The 17,579-nt window shown below is 49.3% G+C and overlaps 1 protein-coding gene across 1 annotated transcript in view; it reads right to left on the bottom strand.

Annotated features, from left to right (window-relative positions):
- Positions 1-11,792, bottom strand: part of LOC107112802 (relaxin receptor 1-like) — a 47,753-nt gene extending 35,961 nt beyond the window's left edge. Inside the window, exons 1-6 of the mRNA XM_015413991.1 lie at positions 11,776-11,792; positions 6,664-6,735; positions 6,270-6,341; positions 5,702-5,773; positions 4,489-4,563; positions 4,061-4,132 (exon numbers count right to left, since the gene is read on the bottom strand). Coding sequence (XP_015269477.1) covers positions 4,061-4,132; positions 4,489-4,563; positions 5,702-5,773; positions 6,270-6,341; positions 6,664-6,735; positions 11,776-11,792 — 380 coding nt within the window. The remainder of the gene's footprint in view (positions 1-4,060; positions 4,133-4,488; positions 4,564-5,701; positions 5,774-6,269; positions 6,342-6,663; positions 6,736-11,775) is intronic.
- Between the last annotated feature and the right edge of the window lie 5,787 nt (positions 11,793-17,579).

Raw genomic sequence — 17,579 nt, 5'->3', positions numbered from 1 at the left:
GTCCAGAAGAGAGCAGCCAGGATGGTGAGAGGGTTGGAATCCAAGTCTTATGAGGAAAGGCTGAAAGAGTTGGGTATGTTTAGCCTGGGAAAGAGAAGGCTTAGAGGAGACATGATTGCAGTCTTCAGATATTTGAAGGGCTGTCATTTAGAAGATGGAGCAGATCTATTCTCTCTTCCTCTGGATTGCAAGACTAGATCTAATGGATGGAAATTACAAGGGAGTCGTTACTGGCTAAATGTCAGGAGAAACTTCCTAACTGTAAGAGTGATTGAGCAGTGGAACAGACTGCCTCGGGAGGTGGTGGATGCTCCTTCACTGGACATTTTCAAGCGGAGGCTGGATGACCCTCTTTCGGGTATGTTGTAGGGCTATCTTTCGGCTATGCTCCTGCAGAGTGTAGGGGGTTGGACTAGATGACCTGCAAGGTACCTTCCAACTCTAACATTCTATGATTCTATAAAGAGCTTTAGATTTGGGGTGGATAAGAAAATTCTTAATAGCTGCCACAACACTAGGGTTACAAGTCTTCACTATTTATCCTCCTAAGTGGTCAAACCAAATTCCTGGGAGGCTTCAGAAACTAGATTTGAATTCTGTAGTCTTAATACAACACATTAATCAAGGACAGTATATGGAAATACATAATCTTATTTGTCATTGATGTTCCACAGGAGAGGGTGGGACAGTGTTGAGTTGGGTCCCTATACCATAGAATCTAGAGCTTGGATTGCTGCCATCAAATATTGGCTATATCTTTGTTTCCAACCTCCTCCAAATAGTCTTATCACTTTTCTAACTGCTGATCCGTATGTTTCTAAATAGTCCCAATTAATAAGGGAGAAAATTAATTCTTTAGGTATTGACTTAGACTCCCTGGTTAATTCCACTGAATCCTATATATTCCAAATAATTCAAAGGAGAATTCAGGATATAGATTTACAATTAATAAAAGCTGGAGCAGAGGGGACCTGTTCCCCCCATTTCCTGGGTCTTGCTTTCCCACAAAGCTCTAGGGCTCAGTACTTTTCAAGCCTAACAATCCCTTCTCAACACAGAGCATTTATGCTGGCCAGATTCAATATATTTCCCTCGACTGTGGTCACAGGCAGATACAAGGGCATCCCCTATGATGCAAGATTCTGCAGATGTCTCTGCAAAGAACCTGACTCTGTTCAGCATATCCTCTTAAACTGCCCGCTGTTTACTCAGCTACGTTCACACTTGATTAGCCCTCTCCTTCAACTCTCTAAGGCTGCGACCAATAGAGGTATTGAATTCTTGCTAGCGGACAAAAACCCCGAAATTACTGAGCAGGTGGCAGAGTTCCTGGCAAATGTACTTAGGGGCCAAGGAAAAGAGGGAAGAAAAGAGGGAAAAGGAAGAGGAAAGGAGATGGAGAGTGAGTGAGAGAGATAAGGTGTATCTCAGATAGTTAAGCTTCTTAGGTCGAATCCACATGTGTGTTTCTTGCCGGTTTCCTGACATTTTCACTCCCGTCCCCCAACTCCAACTGGTGGCGCACAATAAACTAGGTGGTAACTTGTGGTTTGATTCCAATAGTACTCTTTTCTCTTTTTACTAGCTAGCCCCCCAAATAATTGTTACAATTTTTATCTTGTTTCTTGACCCCTTTTACAGACCAACTGAACATTTTTAAGTTCACTACTGGTGCAGTAAGAGCTTGCATTTCTCTCAAACGTTTAAATCCAGAAATGGTGTTTCTAATTTTATTCCCGCTTGGCTCTATTTCCTCATAGCTATATACCAGCCCTCAAATCTTATCTTCCAAAACTTATCTATCTGCTTTCAAAACATTTATTTTCTTGACACCCTCCCCCACTTTATGGGACATTTTAAAGTTCATTGGGGGGGGTATTTACTTCGAGCTGTAGGAGGCACACTCAGCAGTAAAACACCTTGGGTTTAGATCAGTGGGTAAATTCCTGCCCTGTAAATCAGGGCATTGTTGGTTTGATTCCTGCATGGCTGCTTTTACTCATTGCTATGTACCAGTCCTAAAAAATTTTATATTTGAAATTTATCTGTTTATTAAATTTATAATCACTGAGTATGACTGGGCAATGCACAGTCAGCAGCTTTTTCGAGTAAGAGCTTGCATTTGGCTCAAAAAGTTGCAATTCCTGCCTTGTAGTCATGGCGTTTCTCATTTTTAAGTTCACAGGGGTAAGAATGACAGACCCTAGGAGTAACAGAGGTGTTCTGGGAATGGAATGACTGGCCCCAGAGTGGAATGACAGCCCCTGGGGGTAGCAGCAGTGTTCTGGGACTGGAATAACAGGCCCCAGAGTAGAATGACAGCCCCTTGGGGTAGCAGTTGTGTTCTGGGAGTGGAATGACAGGCCCAATGGTGGAATAACATCCCCTTGGAGTAAGAGGAGTGTCCTGGAACTGGAATGCCAGGCCTATCATTACAGTGCCAGGACACATCTCCTACCCCCTGGGCTGTCATTCCACTCTGGAGCCGGTTATTCCAGTCCCAAAATACTTCTGCTACCCCAGGGCTACCATTCCACTCTGGGGCCTCTCATTCCAGTCCCAGAACACTCCAGTAACCCCCAGGGGCCATCGAGTGATGAACAATAGATTGTGACTGAAAAAAAGACAAAGTGGACAGCTCCCCTAATGCTAACTTGAAAGCAGAGGCGCAGCAGTTCTAAACCACATGGGATAACAGTGGCACCAAGCAGATTCTAGAATGCATTTGTAGATTTGGCCTTACTGTAACTGTTTTAATTACTGTGATACTCGAGATTACTGTTCTGAACTTTTATCACTTTGCCCTATTATTATTACTATATACAATACAAATTGTTACAAATCGCTGTACTCTGTTTCCTCTTTGTTGGCATATGGGCTGATTTGTACTGTTATCTTTTGTTTTTAAAGTTATTGTTATGCCAATAAAGCTTATTAGAATTGGATTCTATGATTCTATGATTAGAGGAGGGCAGGAAGCTGTTCCTGTGGGCAGCAGAGGATAGGACTTGCCATAACAGATTTAAATTAAGAGCGGGAAGGTACTGGCTGGATATTAGGAAAAACCTTTTGACTGTCAGAGTACTGCCACAGCGGAATCCGCTGCCTGGAGAGGTGGGTGAGCTCCCCCCCCCACTGGCAGCCTTCTTTAAGCAGCGGCTGGACAGACCCTTGTTAGTGCTGATCCTGCACTGAGGTTGGACTAGATGGCCCGTATGGCCCCTTCCAACTCTGTGATTTTATGGTTCGAAGTGAATCCAGGCAGTAAGAGGGTCACACACGAAGAGGGAAAAGAACTATCAACATTGGCCACAAACCGCAAGAAGCCTAGTTTCTGACATTACTAAACTAAACTATCAAATACAGGTGTTTTGATCTCTGTGATATTTTTGTCTCTGTAGTACTGATTACTCATTCACTCAAGAGTAATAATTACAAGAAGGTGACAGTGAACTCTATTATGTGCCTGATCAGTCAATACTCTGGCCATCAGTTTGATACTCTGGCCATCAAAACACAACTGATTCTTTTGCCACTGCCACCATAAAGCTAACAGAAACATGGGGGAAGGGGTAGGAGGTAACACACCATCACTCAGAAATGACCGTTGTGCAAGGAGAAAGAGGTACTGTTGGATCCCCAAGCATCGAGAATAAATCCACGTTTTAAGAAAAGCAAAATTTATTTCAAAGCGTTGACGACATACTCAAACACGTTCTTTGTTAGAACTGGGGATACACAGTTAGATCAAGCATAATAAAGGAACTTCAAAGAGATACAGGTCCAATGAATGACTTTCCCGCTGGCGGGCTAATGAAACGGTTGCGCGCCCAGTCCATGGGAACTAGGCAGGATATTAGACATAACACAGGTGCAGTAGTCATGGGAAAAGCAATAGCCAAGCATTACAGCATCTTCTCCCCCACACAACCTCCAGCAGTTATCTTTTGCATTCCAACGCAGGAGTAGGATGATAGAAACCAAGCCGGGTGCAACAGGGAAGGAATATGTACACAGAGGTCACAGACAACAGAATGGCAGCTTGCTGACAGGTACTCACAGAACTGTGAGCTGGCTGCATCCCTGGAAGTCGGAACGCTGCACCGTACGGAGCAGGTTTCCCTCCAGATCCCTTCATGGCAGAGGAAACACCGTCACACCAAAATTTAGCCACATGCCCATGATGCCCCCCCCACTCCTAAAGCCTGCAGTCTCAAGATGCTGCCGGGGGGGGGGGGGGGGGGGGCTTGGCACCACAACTGAGTTTCTGTGTTTGAGCCGCTGGCAGACTCAGCCTCCTGATCTCTCCACCAGAGCCCCTGGCCCACAGGCAGCTCACAGGCCCTTGCTGGAGGCTGAGCCACGCAGGCAATTTACGGGGAACAGGGAGGCTGTGTGTCTGTGAGACTGCAGATTAGCCCCCTTGCATGGCCCTCAGTCAGCTTACTAACCCAGTTCATGACAACTTTTCAAACCACCGGAACTTACAGCCAATTTAGCTTTGGCATCTCTGCACAGATGGGCATCTTCGGCAATGCACTCAGGGCATTGTTGCGTAAATCCCTGAAACGGAAGCACAAGACAGGGGGCTTCATGATGGATTTGTTGCATGCTGGCAGCGGAGTTCTTGTGTGCGCATATGGAGTCATGCACCTGCTATTGTTTCCCTTTCCTGTGGGTGGGGCTGACACTCACAAAGGGCAGTTCTCCCCACTGACAAGAGCATGGATGGCTGTGGGTGGTCCCCACTGTGCCTGACATGAGCTGCTTTTCTGCAAAGATTTGATACAAATGGAAAGCAAGAGAAAAGAAACCATAATAAACTGCAAAACCAAAAGAAAAAGGGGGAAAGCTTTCAAAAAATCAAAACCCAAGAAAAGAACCACTCCTTTGTTAATGACGACGACAGGGAACAGCCACCTCTTAAAGAAGAAGGTGAGTTGGCTTTGCACCACACTTTTCTCTACCGGAAGGCGTCTCAGGGTGGCTCACAGTCCCCTTCGCTTCCTCTCCCCACCACAGACAGACACCCTGTGAGGCAGGTGGGGCTGAGGGAGCTCTCTTGAGAGAACTGTGACTGACCCAAGGTCACCCAGCTGGCTGCATGTGGAGGAGGAGGAGTGGGGAATCAGACCTCCCGGCTCTCCGGATTAGAGTCCGCCGCTCTGAACCCCCACACCACCCTGGCTCCATGCCTTGCTGGCTCTCACCTTTCCTGCTGCCTTCCCTTGCTGACACCGGGGCTTTCTGGGATCTCCTCCACCCTGCCCCGTGGCCTGCGTTCTCACATCGTGAGAGTTGCATGGGACGGGATCTCCAGGTTGGTGGCAACCGTAAGCACCGGCCATTAATAGCCTGGATGTGGGCCTGGACCAGAAGCCTGTGGCTTCAGCCCTCGCGAATTTCACTATTTGTATTGGATTAAATCCTGGTTAATCTATCCTATGTAACCCATTAGTATTTGTCCTGTGAGTAGGCCTTTTGTCAGCCTTCTCCGTGACCTGGTTTTTCTGGGCTGAGGCTTTTCCTTCCCCCATTTTGTTTTGGTTTGGCTTCAGTCCTTGTGAAGCCACAGACTCCCAGGACAATGGCCCCAATTGGCAACCATGAGGAGAACCTATCCTGCAATGGAGGGTGAGGACAGAGGGAGCGACCCTGACCCAGGCACTGGGGGAGCCCCACAAGTCTGTTCGGTACTTACAGAAAGAGCAGTGATTTCAGCCCCGCAAAAACAGATGGGATGACCTCTGTGATGTTGTTGTTCTCAAGGATTCTAGAAAGCAAGATGAAGGAGGCTGCCTGAGGCAGAGAAGACGTCCAGGCCGGCAAGGGAAAGCCACGAGGCACTCCCGGGGCTGGCCTTTGACGCGGCAAATAAACTTCAAATGGGAAATCTGCTATGATCCAAAGACTTGATCCTCACCCCACGCTGCGTGGAAGACCGTTCCTTCTCTTCTGCAGCTGACTGCCGGCTCTCGTGCATCCAGGCCACCCTGTCCTTTTTAAGGGCATTCTCCCCCCCCCCTTTTTAAGGCCCTCCCCCCCCCCCCCCGCCGCCCTTCGCCCAGTTAGACTCTTTGCTGCAGCTATTTTTCTAATGTCCGTATAAAACCTCTGTTGGCCAGACTGCTCTTGCATTACAAATGTGTTTTTTCCTCTGCTTTCCCTTTCCTAGAAGTTAACCTGATTTGCTCATTTAAGCTCCAGATGGGAAGATCATCCCATCAGATCCCCTAATATCCCACCCCAAATAATAAAATGCCACTCACAGCCACTCAAGCAGATGCAAGTCCTGGAAGACACGAGGCTCCAGCTGAGTGAGACGGTTGGAACTTAGATATCTGGAAGAGTTCGGAAGGGGGGGGGGAGTAGTCAAACGACAAGCTTCTGACATGCATTTTAACTCCCCACTCTTCTTCCTTCCTAGCAGGGTCCCCTGAGGAGGCCTGTGACGGGGGCTTCTCTCCGGGGGCGGAAAGTGCTGTCTCCTTGTCAAGCCGCAGCCCCTCATCTATGGCCACCGCTCACGGGGTGTTCAGAGGTGGTTTGCCATGGCCTGCCTCTGCGTAGCCACCCTGGGCTTCCTTGCTGGCCTCCCAACCTGATATCACTATCTCTGTGAGCCTCACCGCCCCTGGGCCAAGAGGAAAACGCTGTACTCACAGCCACTGAAGATTGAAAAGTCCAGCAAAAGCGGAGCTTGAAATGGATTGGATGTTGTTGTCTTGTAAGAAGCTATATGAAAAGAGAATTTGAAAAGAGACGCTCTCAAGATTAATCCTGCTGCACCGTTGGCAGCAAACCAAATTTCCTGCCTGGAATTAAATGCAAAGAGTTTTGTTTTGTTCTGAACCAGGGTAAAGGCCATACATCTACAAAGCCCATCAGGATGACATGCCTGAGGTCAGCAGGCCAGAAGGCCCACCCGTGTCCCTTGCATGCTCCCATGCAGCAGCCTCATTATTCACAGCCCGGTCACCCCTTGGAGGTGGAATCCCTGCTGCTTCCCTCTCTCTGCCTGATTTGGCCCAGCCCACTGGCCACCCGCAGGGAGGGAGGGAGGGGGAGAGGCCCAGCGGGTCAGGCTCCCCCATGTCAGAAAGGGCAAGGCCAGATTCACGGTGCAGCCCTCAGCAGAATCACACCCTTCTAAACTCACCAGCCTCCATGGACTGTAAAGAGGGCACCTCTGCATACTCCACAGCGAGCAGGCCGGCCTGGCTGTGTTGCCCTTCGGTTAAGATTCTCCCCCCCAAGGGAATCCGTGAGTCTCTTCAAGAGCCCTGCACCCACGGCTTCTCCTGCCCCCGTGCTCTGTTGCCCACCCTCTGTAAGACACCCCCCCCCCGGAGTATCAGAGTCCAGTGGATAGGACAGAGAGTAGAAAATTGCAGTGACCACTGCAATGGACTAGCTGAGGGAATTTCTGCCCAGCCTTCTCCTGTTCTGCTGAGTCAGAGTTCTGGGCAAAGGAAACCAACATGCCCAACACAAGCTTTATTCAGCTTCTCTTTGCTGCAGAAAATAGTTGCAAAAAACTTTGAGAAATGGTTAGTCAAGCCCCACACTTTACCCTCTGAGTCGCCTGGAGAACTTTCTCCTGAAATTTCATTATGCATTCTCAACACTGTGCCAAGTTGAATCCAACAGAGTTTAATTTCTTTCCAGAGCATCAAATGGAGGCTTCTTAAACAGAGAATTCCATTCCCTGCACTTGTCTGCAAACTTAGAGCAGTTTTTTCCTCATACTCACAGCTTTTCGAGCTTTGCATAGACGGTAAACTGGTTTTCTTGCAGTAGGGGTATTTGATTTTTCTTCAGATTCCTAGAAAAGGTAGATGGACACCAGTGGCCTAGCAACTCAACAGGGTGCCTCAGCCAATTATCGCAGCACCTGTTTGTCACATGCACAGCACATTTCAAAGGGTACTCCTCCAAAAAGAATTTCCCTAAACATTCAACCCATCCTCAATAGAGGCTCAGACCTTTTTTTTTGGGGGGGGGGACCCTGTCAGGTCTTAAGAAAATTCTCTGCTTCAAATTTGGATGCAAAAGTTTTCTCTCTTATCCTTGTTACTCCTTACAGATGGGCAAGCTATGTAGCCAGCACCTCCCTGAGCATTAAGGGGAATCCATAGCTGGTTGTTTGAGAACATCCAGGTTGGGGTCTGGACCTTGAGCATGGCCCATGTTACTCACAGCTCTGTTAAGTTGGATAAGATCTGAGGAACGAAACTCAAGTCCCGACCTCCACAGTGTACAGCTGTCCCTACGCAGCTACATTCAGTAGGATGCTGAACAAGTGCTGAGAGAAAAAGAAAACAACAGTCAAACATGAACACATGAAGCTGCCGTATACTGAATCAGACCATTGATCCATCAAGGTCAGTACTGTCTACTCAAGGCTGGCAGTGGTTCTCTTGGGTCTTTTGCATCACCTGCTGCCTCATCCTTTAAACTGGAGATGCTGGGGATTGAACCTGGTACCTTCTGCATGCCAAGCAGAGGCTCTTCCACTGAGCCATGGTCCCTCCCCATAAGTCTTCTTTAGCAGGAACTAAACCCCTACCAGAGGCATTCCCCATATACTGTTCTTCAAAAAGATACAGAACTAGGGAGAGTCTGAAATTTGAGGGGGGGGGAGACAAAATTCTAGCCACAGCCTTATGAATATTAACCAGGCTGCTTAGTCCTGTGCACACACACCCTCACAGAATTGCTGGAAAACATCATGAAATACCACATGATAGAAATTTCAAGCCACACAAAAACCTAGGTTGGGAGACCAAACCCAGTCCTGCTACAAAGAGAGAAAGAACACAGCTAATCACTTCCACAGATTTAAGAAGAACAAATGACTGGAAAATAATATTTCTTGGAATAAGAAATAAGATTATCCACCAAACAGGGGTTTGCACAAAGCTGATGTTCAGCTACAGAAAGCAGAGAGCGCATAACAAAAACTCTACTCACTGCACTTGGCGGTCTTCTCTTTGTTTCTGCTCCTCTTCCTATTGCTGTCGAATTTTTCAGCTAAGAGCATTGGCCATCCAACGTTATTACCTACAAAGAAGACATCAGAAACAAGGTTGGCCATTCCAACATTCCCCAGAGCCTGGGAAGGGCCCCCACTGCCTCCCTCACTCTCTTTCTGGGCCACTTTCTGGTCTTCTCGTAGGTCTCCCTGTCCCTCCATTCTCCACCCACCTCTTTACATCATAAAGTGAACTTAAGGACCTGGACTTCAGCTGTCCTACACTCCAAGGCAGTTCACAGCTTGGGCTATATCTGTTATCACTCTGGCTGCAAACAAGCCACTGGTCTTCAGAAATGCAAAATTATGGGATGCAGCTTGGTTTGAATTTTGCTTTTGATTTTTCCAGAAATGAGAGGCCTGTCAGACACGGTGCATCTTCCGAGAGCTTTCAGTTATTTCTAGCTGCCGTTGCCATTGCCATCTGTCTGGAGATGGGTTCCAGCTGACATTCCTGAGGACAGCTGGACTGGATGGCTGCCTTTGCTGCGCAGCTGAGTGGCTGTGAAGAAGATGGTGTGTCCCCCCCCCCCAAACAAAGGAAAGCCATGGAAATCCCATTACCACAGTTCTCTTCATCAGCCCCATTCTTGCACTCTTTCGCCCCATTGCACTGGAGAAACTGAGGTAAGCAGACAGACACATTGCCACAAGGGAATTCCCCCACAGGGCAGTGGCCACGATCCAGCCTTGTATCAACCAGAGGGGACCCTGTCAAGCAGAAACACAAAATGGAAAAAACTAGAACTTGATTGCTGAAGTCTTTCCCTCTGTATCCAAAGCCCCAGCATACCCCCACCATTATGCTCCCCTCCTCGAGTATCTGGATGCTCAGTTACTGCCCTGCCATTGTTCATTTTTGTGGGGGCTGTGCTGTTCTTCAGAGAGTCTGCATGAAACATACACAGTATATCAGTGCTTATTTTTCCCATCTAGGTAAAATGAATTTCAATGAGGATAAATGTTAAGTTCTGCATTTAGGTAGGAAAAATCAAATGCATAATTATAGGATGGGGGAGACTTGTCTTGGCAGTAGGATGTGTGAAAAGGATCTAGGGGTCTTAGTAGACCATTCACTGAACATGAGTCAGCAGTGTGATGCGGTTGCTAAAAAGACAAATACGATTTTGGGCTGTATCAACAGAAGTATAGTGTCCAGATCGTGCAAAGTGATGGTACCACTTTACTCTGCTCTGGTTAGACCTCACCTAGAGTATTGTGTTCAGTTTTGGGCACCACAATTTAAGAAGGATATAGACAAGCTGGAATGTTTCCAGAGGAGGTCAGCAAAGTTGGTGAGGGGTCTGGAGACCAAGTCCTATGAGGAAAGGCTGAAGGAGCTGCATATGTTTAGCCTGGAGAGGAGACGACTGAGAGGTGATATGAGAACCATCTTCAAGTACTTGAAGTGTTGTCCTCTAGAGGACTAGCCTGATACCCGTGCTTCGCTATGGTATTTAAATTCCATAAATCCGGTTATAATACTGATTATGTGAAGTTTGAAATGTAACATTTGTTGTAGGAATTCTAATGGAGAAGACTGTAGTCTAAAAAATGAAGTGAGACATACATACTTTTTTCCCTCTCTTCTGAAGGACATGGGTGGTTCTGCCCTCAGGTGCTAGGATCACCAGGCTGCTTGGTGAGCTCACTATGGAGCAGGCCACATAGAACTGTCCATTGAAGAAGCAGTTGTCTGTTAAGTCAGCTCCTGCCACCTTCCATGAAAGTGATGGCCTCTCTACTTGTGTTCCTGGATTGTTTTTATCATATGGAGACTGTGTTGTTCTGAACACCTCAGGGTGATCTCGCTGGTACTTGGCCTATGCAGCTCAGTGCCCCACAGGAGTACTATGAGCAAATTTCTTTGCTGCATTCCTAAGTTGCTTCCTCCTTGTAGCATTGGTGTATCTGGCTCGATGTTTGCCAGGAGCTTTCTTGGGGGCAGGAAGAGGTGAGAGGTGTGGGGGTAGTTGGTGCGAAGGAGTGGTGATGTGGTGGACATTTCTTCAGGTTCGTGAGGGAGTCACACATCAAAATGGCTCCTAGAAATGTTGCCAGAGGCACTGCCTTTACCCTAGGGTAGCCCCAACAGCAGGAGCACCGCACTTTCTAACCTGAACCAGAAATCCACAAAACTCAGGCCAAGGAAGACCTGAAAACATAGAAAACAAGCCATAAACAGGGTCTCCATTTTCAGGTTTCAAAAGGTAACCTCAGAGCAAGCCTCCACTCTTCCCCCTCCACCCAGCAGAGATATGCTTATGGAATAACAATGGGTTCCATCAGGTGAAGTATCTACATTTCTAAAATCTATTCAGAGGCTACCTGGCGAATAGCCCTGTCTCCAGAACCTCACCCATCCCTTTTTTGTGTCATCTCATGTCTATGTTCTTTGTCTTTCCTTGCCCCATCCCTCGGGATACAAGATAAACCAATCAAGCATACAAATTATTAACGGTCCTTCCTGACACTAATCAGGGACCCATCTCCCATCTTTTGTCTGTATCTGGGATCCTATTCAGCTACATTGGCAGGGCCATCAGTGGTCAGAAAATCCATTCAACTAGCCCCAGTACTGTCATCCAACACCTAGCTAAATCCAATCAAGATATTGTCAATCTCATCATCGCCTGACTCTGCCCCCTCTGGAAGCTCATTGGTCACATCTAGGCCATGCCCCTCCTGACAACTGCACCCCCTGGGACACCTGATTGGCCCAGGTAATCTATTGTTCTCACCTGAGACCAGCCTCCATGGCCACTCATTGGTCTGCATTGTCTTCCAGTGTCTATATTCATCTAGGCCCAGGGCCTCAGACTGGGTGCTTCTGCCCTGATGCCAACTGGCAGTCCACCCCTAGACCCTTTGGGTTTAGGCCATAATCCTTTCTTCATGGACCTCTGCACATCTGGACAGGTAGTATCACCCCATACCCCTCTATCAGCTATCAATCACCTCTGCTTCCTTAGTTATGTACTGTGTGTGTGAATGCTTGATTTTATGTTTATAAGTTTAAGAATCCTTCAGTAAAGAAATCACTGCTTTAGTAATCTAGTCTCTGTGTCTATTTCTGTGATTGGATAAAGTGGGACTCTGGTATATAAAGGTCATGATCCTGTAGTTATGCCAATTGCACATTAATATCATAATTCCTCAATCTTTTATTAAAGAGATATAGCAATTTGGCTAACAGAAAGGTCCTTTATTATCTCCCCATGAAAATTCATTAACTCAATTGCCATGCCGGCAGGGCCGGCCCTATCACTAGGCCTGCTAGTATCTCACCTAGGGTGGAGATACTAGCAGGGCACCAATTCCTCTGCCGCCCCCCGCCAAAAGCCCCCACCCTGCCCAAAGCTTTCATTGCGATGCCGCTCTGTGCCAGCCGCCATGTGCCCTTGCCAGCTCCTGGGGACCACTCAGTGGACTGCCCAGAAGGGGGCGTGGAGCCTCCGGAGCCCGCCCCCTTCCCACGTGCAAAAGCGCCCCGGGGCTTCGCAGCTGCTTGCCAAATCTGGCTTCCGCAGCAGGGACTGGGGGGGGGGCAGGCTGCCCGGAACTTCAGGGCTGGCTCTCGATCCAGGTAGGGGACGGGCCGAGGGGCCTCCGGCTTCCTCCTTAGCAAAAAAGCCGCCTGCTGCAGGCAGGCGGGCAGGCAGGAGGCGGCGGCAGGGAACGGAGCCCTCTCTCGGCCAGCCCTGCTGCTGGGACCCAGCTGGGAGGTCTCCAGGCCCCACCGGGAGGTTGGCATCTGAGGGGGGTGCCACGAGGCAGCCTAGCCTAGGGCGCAGAAACCCCTCGGGCCAGCCCTGCATACCGGCTTTTTTTGGAAAATGTCTATTCAGGAGTCTTGAATCGCTGATTTCTGTAACTGTCCTTAGCCATCTGCAGTCTCTATTAACTGTGTTTTTACCTCAGAACATTGACATCCATAACTAAGCAATCAGAGGGAGGTGGGTGCAAACAGGCAGGTTTTACCTTAGCACTCTGAGCTACACAGATGACCAATAGGGGGGGGCAAGGAGGCAGCAGCCTGCCAGGCACATGGAAAACAATTGGGGGAAACACATTTTGCCCCCTTTTTACCTCCTTAGGGTACCCCTCTTTTTTACAAAAATGTTTTTCATTTATGTTACATTTAAAAAGTGGGACGTAACTACATATTCAAAACACAATCTGAGCAATCAGATATTAAGCAAGTTTCTATGAACTAATTTTCTAGAACCCACATTGTGAGAAGTTAAATAACGTAATAAAGGAAACCAGTTTTCTACAAATTTTGGGTATGTTTCCATTGTGGGTGGGAGTGTGGCTAAGCTGGACCAGCAGCACCGCTAAGGTGATCCTGCTGGGGCGGCATCCCTGATGGATTAAAGTACCCTGGCCCTGCTCCTACACCTGACAGACACCAGCCTGTCTGGTGTTGGGGGGGATTGTATTTAAAGACATTGGGGAGGCTGGGCCAGCAGCAGGGCTAAAGCAATCCTGCTGAGCAAATCTCCCCGGTGGCTGTAAGCATCCCACCTCCTCTCCTACACCTGACAGACAGCTGCCTGTCAAGTGTGGGAGGGGGAGGGGGGAGGAGTATTAGAAGCTCCTGTGGAGGTGGGGCTGGCAGGATCATTAAGGTGCTACTGCTGAGGCAGTCTCCCTCATGGCTTTAAGCACCCTGCAACCGCTGCTGCACCTGACAGACAACCACCTCTTAGGTGTAGGAGGTGGGGTGTGTGTGTTGGAAGCCATCAAAGAGGCTGGGCCAGTTACTGCACCTCACAGGTGGTTGTTGGCCATTCCTGATTTCCTCAGCTGTCATGAGCTCTCTGCAGTCTCCTGTAACTGTCTTTTTTTACCTCATAACACTGAACTCCGCAGCTGACCAATTAGAGTGTGAAAGGAGGCAGCAGCCTGGCAGCCACATAAGAATCAATGGGGGGAGCACATTTCCCCTCTTTTGACCCCCTTAGGGGTTGAATTTCTAAAAATCCCTTCTTAGCAAGTATCTACATCATGGTAGGAGCACTCTCCCCAAATTTCGTGTTTCTAGGTCCAGGGGGTTGGCCTGGGCATTGATTTTACGATGAGAGGACTTTTTTATATATATATACATAGACTAGGCTCGTTGTGGGAAGAAATATAACAAGCTCTAGAAGGAAGCTCCAGGTGAGTGTCCCGGCTGTGGCTGGTGGGGCAGCAGAGGGAAGGGGAAAATAGAGGGAGGCAAGCCATGTTTATTTCCTTCTGGTTAGCTATAAGGCAGGGCTGTCTCAAGTCGGTAGTATGGGAGGACAGCCTCATGGTAACAGGTATGGTTCCCTCCACCCCTGACTTATGTTGATTTGGGGTTATGCAGCAGTGGCAGCTAAGGTAGAAAAGCACCTCCTCCTATGCCATGTTTTCTGGGTTCCAAGGGTCTGGAAAGTGGTTCCATTGCCAATTACATGGTTGCCAACTCTGGGTTGGGAAATACCTGTATATTTGAGGGGTAGAGCCTGGGGAGGGCAGGGTTTGGGGTGGGGAGGGACCTCAGTAGGGTATAATGCCATAGAATCCACTGCCCAAAGCAGCCATTTTCTCCAGGAGAACTGATCTTGGTCATCTGGACATCAGTTGTAATAGCTGGAGATCTCCAGGTGCCGCCTGGAGGTTGGCTTATGTTAATTTGGGGTTATGCAGTGGCAGCTAAGGTAGAAAAGCACCTCCTCCTATGCCATGTTTTCTGGGTTCCAAGGGTCTGGAAAGTGGTTCCATTGCCAATTACATGGTTGCCAACTCTGGGTTGGGAAATACCTGTATATTTGAGGGGTAGAGCCTGGGGAGGGCAGGGTTTGGGGTGGGGAGGGACCTCAGTAGGGTATAATGCCATAGAATCCACTGCCCAAAGCAGCCATTTTCTCCAGGAGAACTGATCTTGGTCATCTGGACATCAGTTGTAATAGCTGGAGATCTCCAGGTGCTGCCTGGAGGCTGGCTTATGTTAAGTTCCCCGGTGTTCCTGATGGAGAGAGGCTGATTGTATGGTGATGTATGGTGCTGGACTCTAATAGGGCTTTTAGTAGTATTATCAATGTATTAGTGTAGGAGGTGGGAGTGTGGTATCGGCTGCTAGAGTGCAACTGTAAGTGTTAGTTGTGTGTGTTATTGATTGGAGGATCAGGCTAATGTTGGGATGGGGAGGGGAAGTGGAGTTTTCTGAGTTTTACTTAGCAACTGATCAACTGGTCTGGTGTAATTAGATTGAGCTCTAAGCAGCTTGGAGCAGTAGAGACAGTGGAGTTTGGTGGCCTAGATTCTACGACCTGGCGGTCTGAAGCTTCCAATGGAGACAGCCAGTGGAACAGGACATGCTTGAGCGACAAATTCTGGTGCTCTTGGGGAGGGGCAAGTTTAGCGGTGGGCCTAGGCAGTTGGAAGAGGGAAGGTCACGGAGTACTAAGAGAGCTCGGTGCCCTTCCAGCCTTCGGCCGATCCCAAGGGTGGCTGGCAGTGGGGCCGGGGTTGGAATCCCCCCCCCGTCATTGGTGTTGTGCAACGCCAGGTCCATTAACAACAAAGTCACAGTCCTACGCGACTTTGTGACGGGACATCTGGCGGACCTGGTGTGCATGACCGAGACCTGGGTGAGAGATGGGGAGACCCTGAATCTTACCCAGCTAGCCCTTCCAGGCTACTCGGTCCTCCACCAATCACGGAAGAGGGGACGGGGGGGGAGTTGCTATTCTCATTCGGGAGGCTTACTCCTTCAGGACACTCCCGTCTGTAGAGATTGCGGGCTTAAAGCTTGCTGTTGGGGGCTGAGGAGAGTTTGGCGATTTGGCTGGTGTACCGACCGCCTAATGCACCGGGCAATAGTCTGCCGTCCCTGCTGGAGGCCATATCAGGCTGGGCATTGGATCACCCTCGACTTATTGTCTTGGGTGATTTCAACATCCATGCTGAGGACGCGACCTCCAGCCAGGCTACGGACCTAGTGGCGTCCATGGCGGCACTGGGACTCTCACAGTGTGTATCGGCCCCTACGCATCAGGCTGGTCACATGCTTGATTTGATCTTTGCAGCGGGTGTGGAGGTGGACCGGATCACTGCTGAGGCAGTGCCATGGTCGGACCATCTAGCACTGAAGGCCCGTCTGAGCATTCCACCTCAACCCTGTATAGGCGGTGAGCGTTTTTTTGCTCGCCCGCAGAGCTTGATGGACCCGGAGCGGTTCCAAAGGGCTTTGCAGGACCCCCGCCCCCCTGGCGGCTCGTTGGATAAGCTAGTGGAGGACTGGAATGTCTGACTCTCCGCGGCCATCGACGAGATCGCTCCCAGGCGTCACCTTTGCTCTCGCGTTAGGCACGCCCCTTGGTATACCCAGGGGCTGCGATTGCTGAAACGAGAGCTCAGACGATTAGAGAGACGGTGGCTCCGCGCTCGTAACGAGGAAACAAGAACATCTTATAGGACGTTTATGAGATCCTATGAGATGGCAGTCAAGGCCGCTAAGAAGGAGTTCTATGCGGCTGAGATTGCGTCTGCGAGCTCACGCCCGGCCCAATTATTTAGTATAATTCGGAATTTGACAACCTTGCCTCAGGGCGAGCAAAAAGTTAAGGAATTGGACATCGGCTGTGAGGCTTTTGCAAGCTTTTTAGCAGATAAAGTCTTGGGGCTCCGTCGTGACCTCTCCGCCACAATTGAGACAGTCCGTGAACTTGAGGCCCCTTGCACGTCTTCGAGGCCAGGTTTAGAATGTTTCAATCTGCTCAGTCTGGACAAAGTGGACAGATTGCTCATTTCTGTATGCCCAACTACATGCGACCTTGATCCGTGCCCCTCCTGGCTCATTAAAGTGAGTCCTGGGGGGCTACGAGGCGCTGTGCAGGCTATTGTCAACACGTCTCTTTCGGAAGGGCGTTTCCCGACTGCGCTCAAGGAAGCGATGGTCCGCCCTCTCTTGAAAAAACCATCTCTAGACCTGGCCGAATTGACCAACTATCGGCCGGTGTCTAATTTGCCCTATTTGGGCAAACTTATAGAGAGGGCGGTGGCGTTACAGTTACAGAGCTTTCTGGAGGATACTTCAGTCTTAGATCCCTTCCAGTTCGGCTTCCGCCTGGGCCACGGGACCGAGACGGCTCTGGTCGCCCTGACTGACGATCTCCGGAGACATCTGGATCGAGGCGGTGTAGCGGCACTGGTTTTGCTAGATCTGTCGGCAGTGTTTGACACTGTCGACCACCAGTTGCTGATCCACCGCCTCGCCGACATGGGGATTCGGAGGCTTGCCCTTCAATGGTTTGCCTCTTTCCTGCAAGGTCGGGGACAAAGGGTGGCTCTCGGGGACCGGCGCTCCTGTAGGTATCCCCTGGAGTGTGGGGTACCACAGGGGGCAGTGCTGTCCCCGATGCTATTTAACATTTATATGCGCCTCCTTGCCCAGATTATCCGGAGTTATGGGCTAGGGTGTCATCAATATGCCGATGACAACCAGCTCTATCTGATGCTGGGTGGCCGGTCGGACTCGGGTCCCGATGACCTTCATCGGGCACTTGAAGCCGTG

Source organism: Gekko japonicus, unplaced genomic scaffold, assembly GCF_001447785.1.
Source record: "Gekko japonicus isolate JY-2015 unplaced genomic scaffold, Gekko_japonicus_V1.1 scaffold2203, whole genome shotgun sequence".
Classification (NCBI taxonomy): domain Eukaryota; kingdom Metazoa; phylum Chordata; class Lepidosauria; order Squamata; family Gekkonidae; genus Gekko; species Gekko japonicus.
This window is presented reverse-complemented; position numbering and strand designations above follow the sequence as displayed.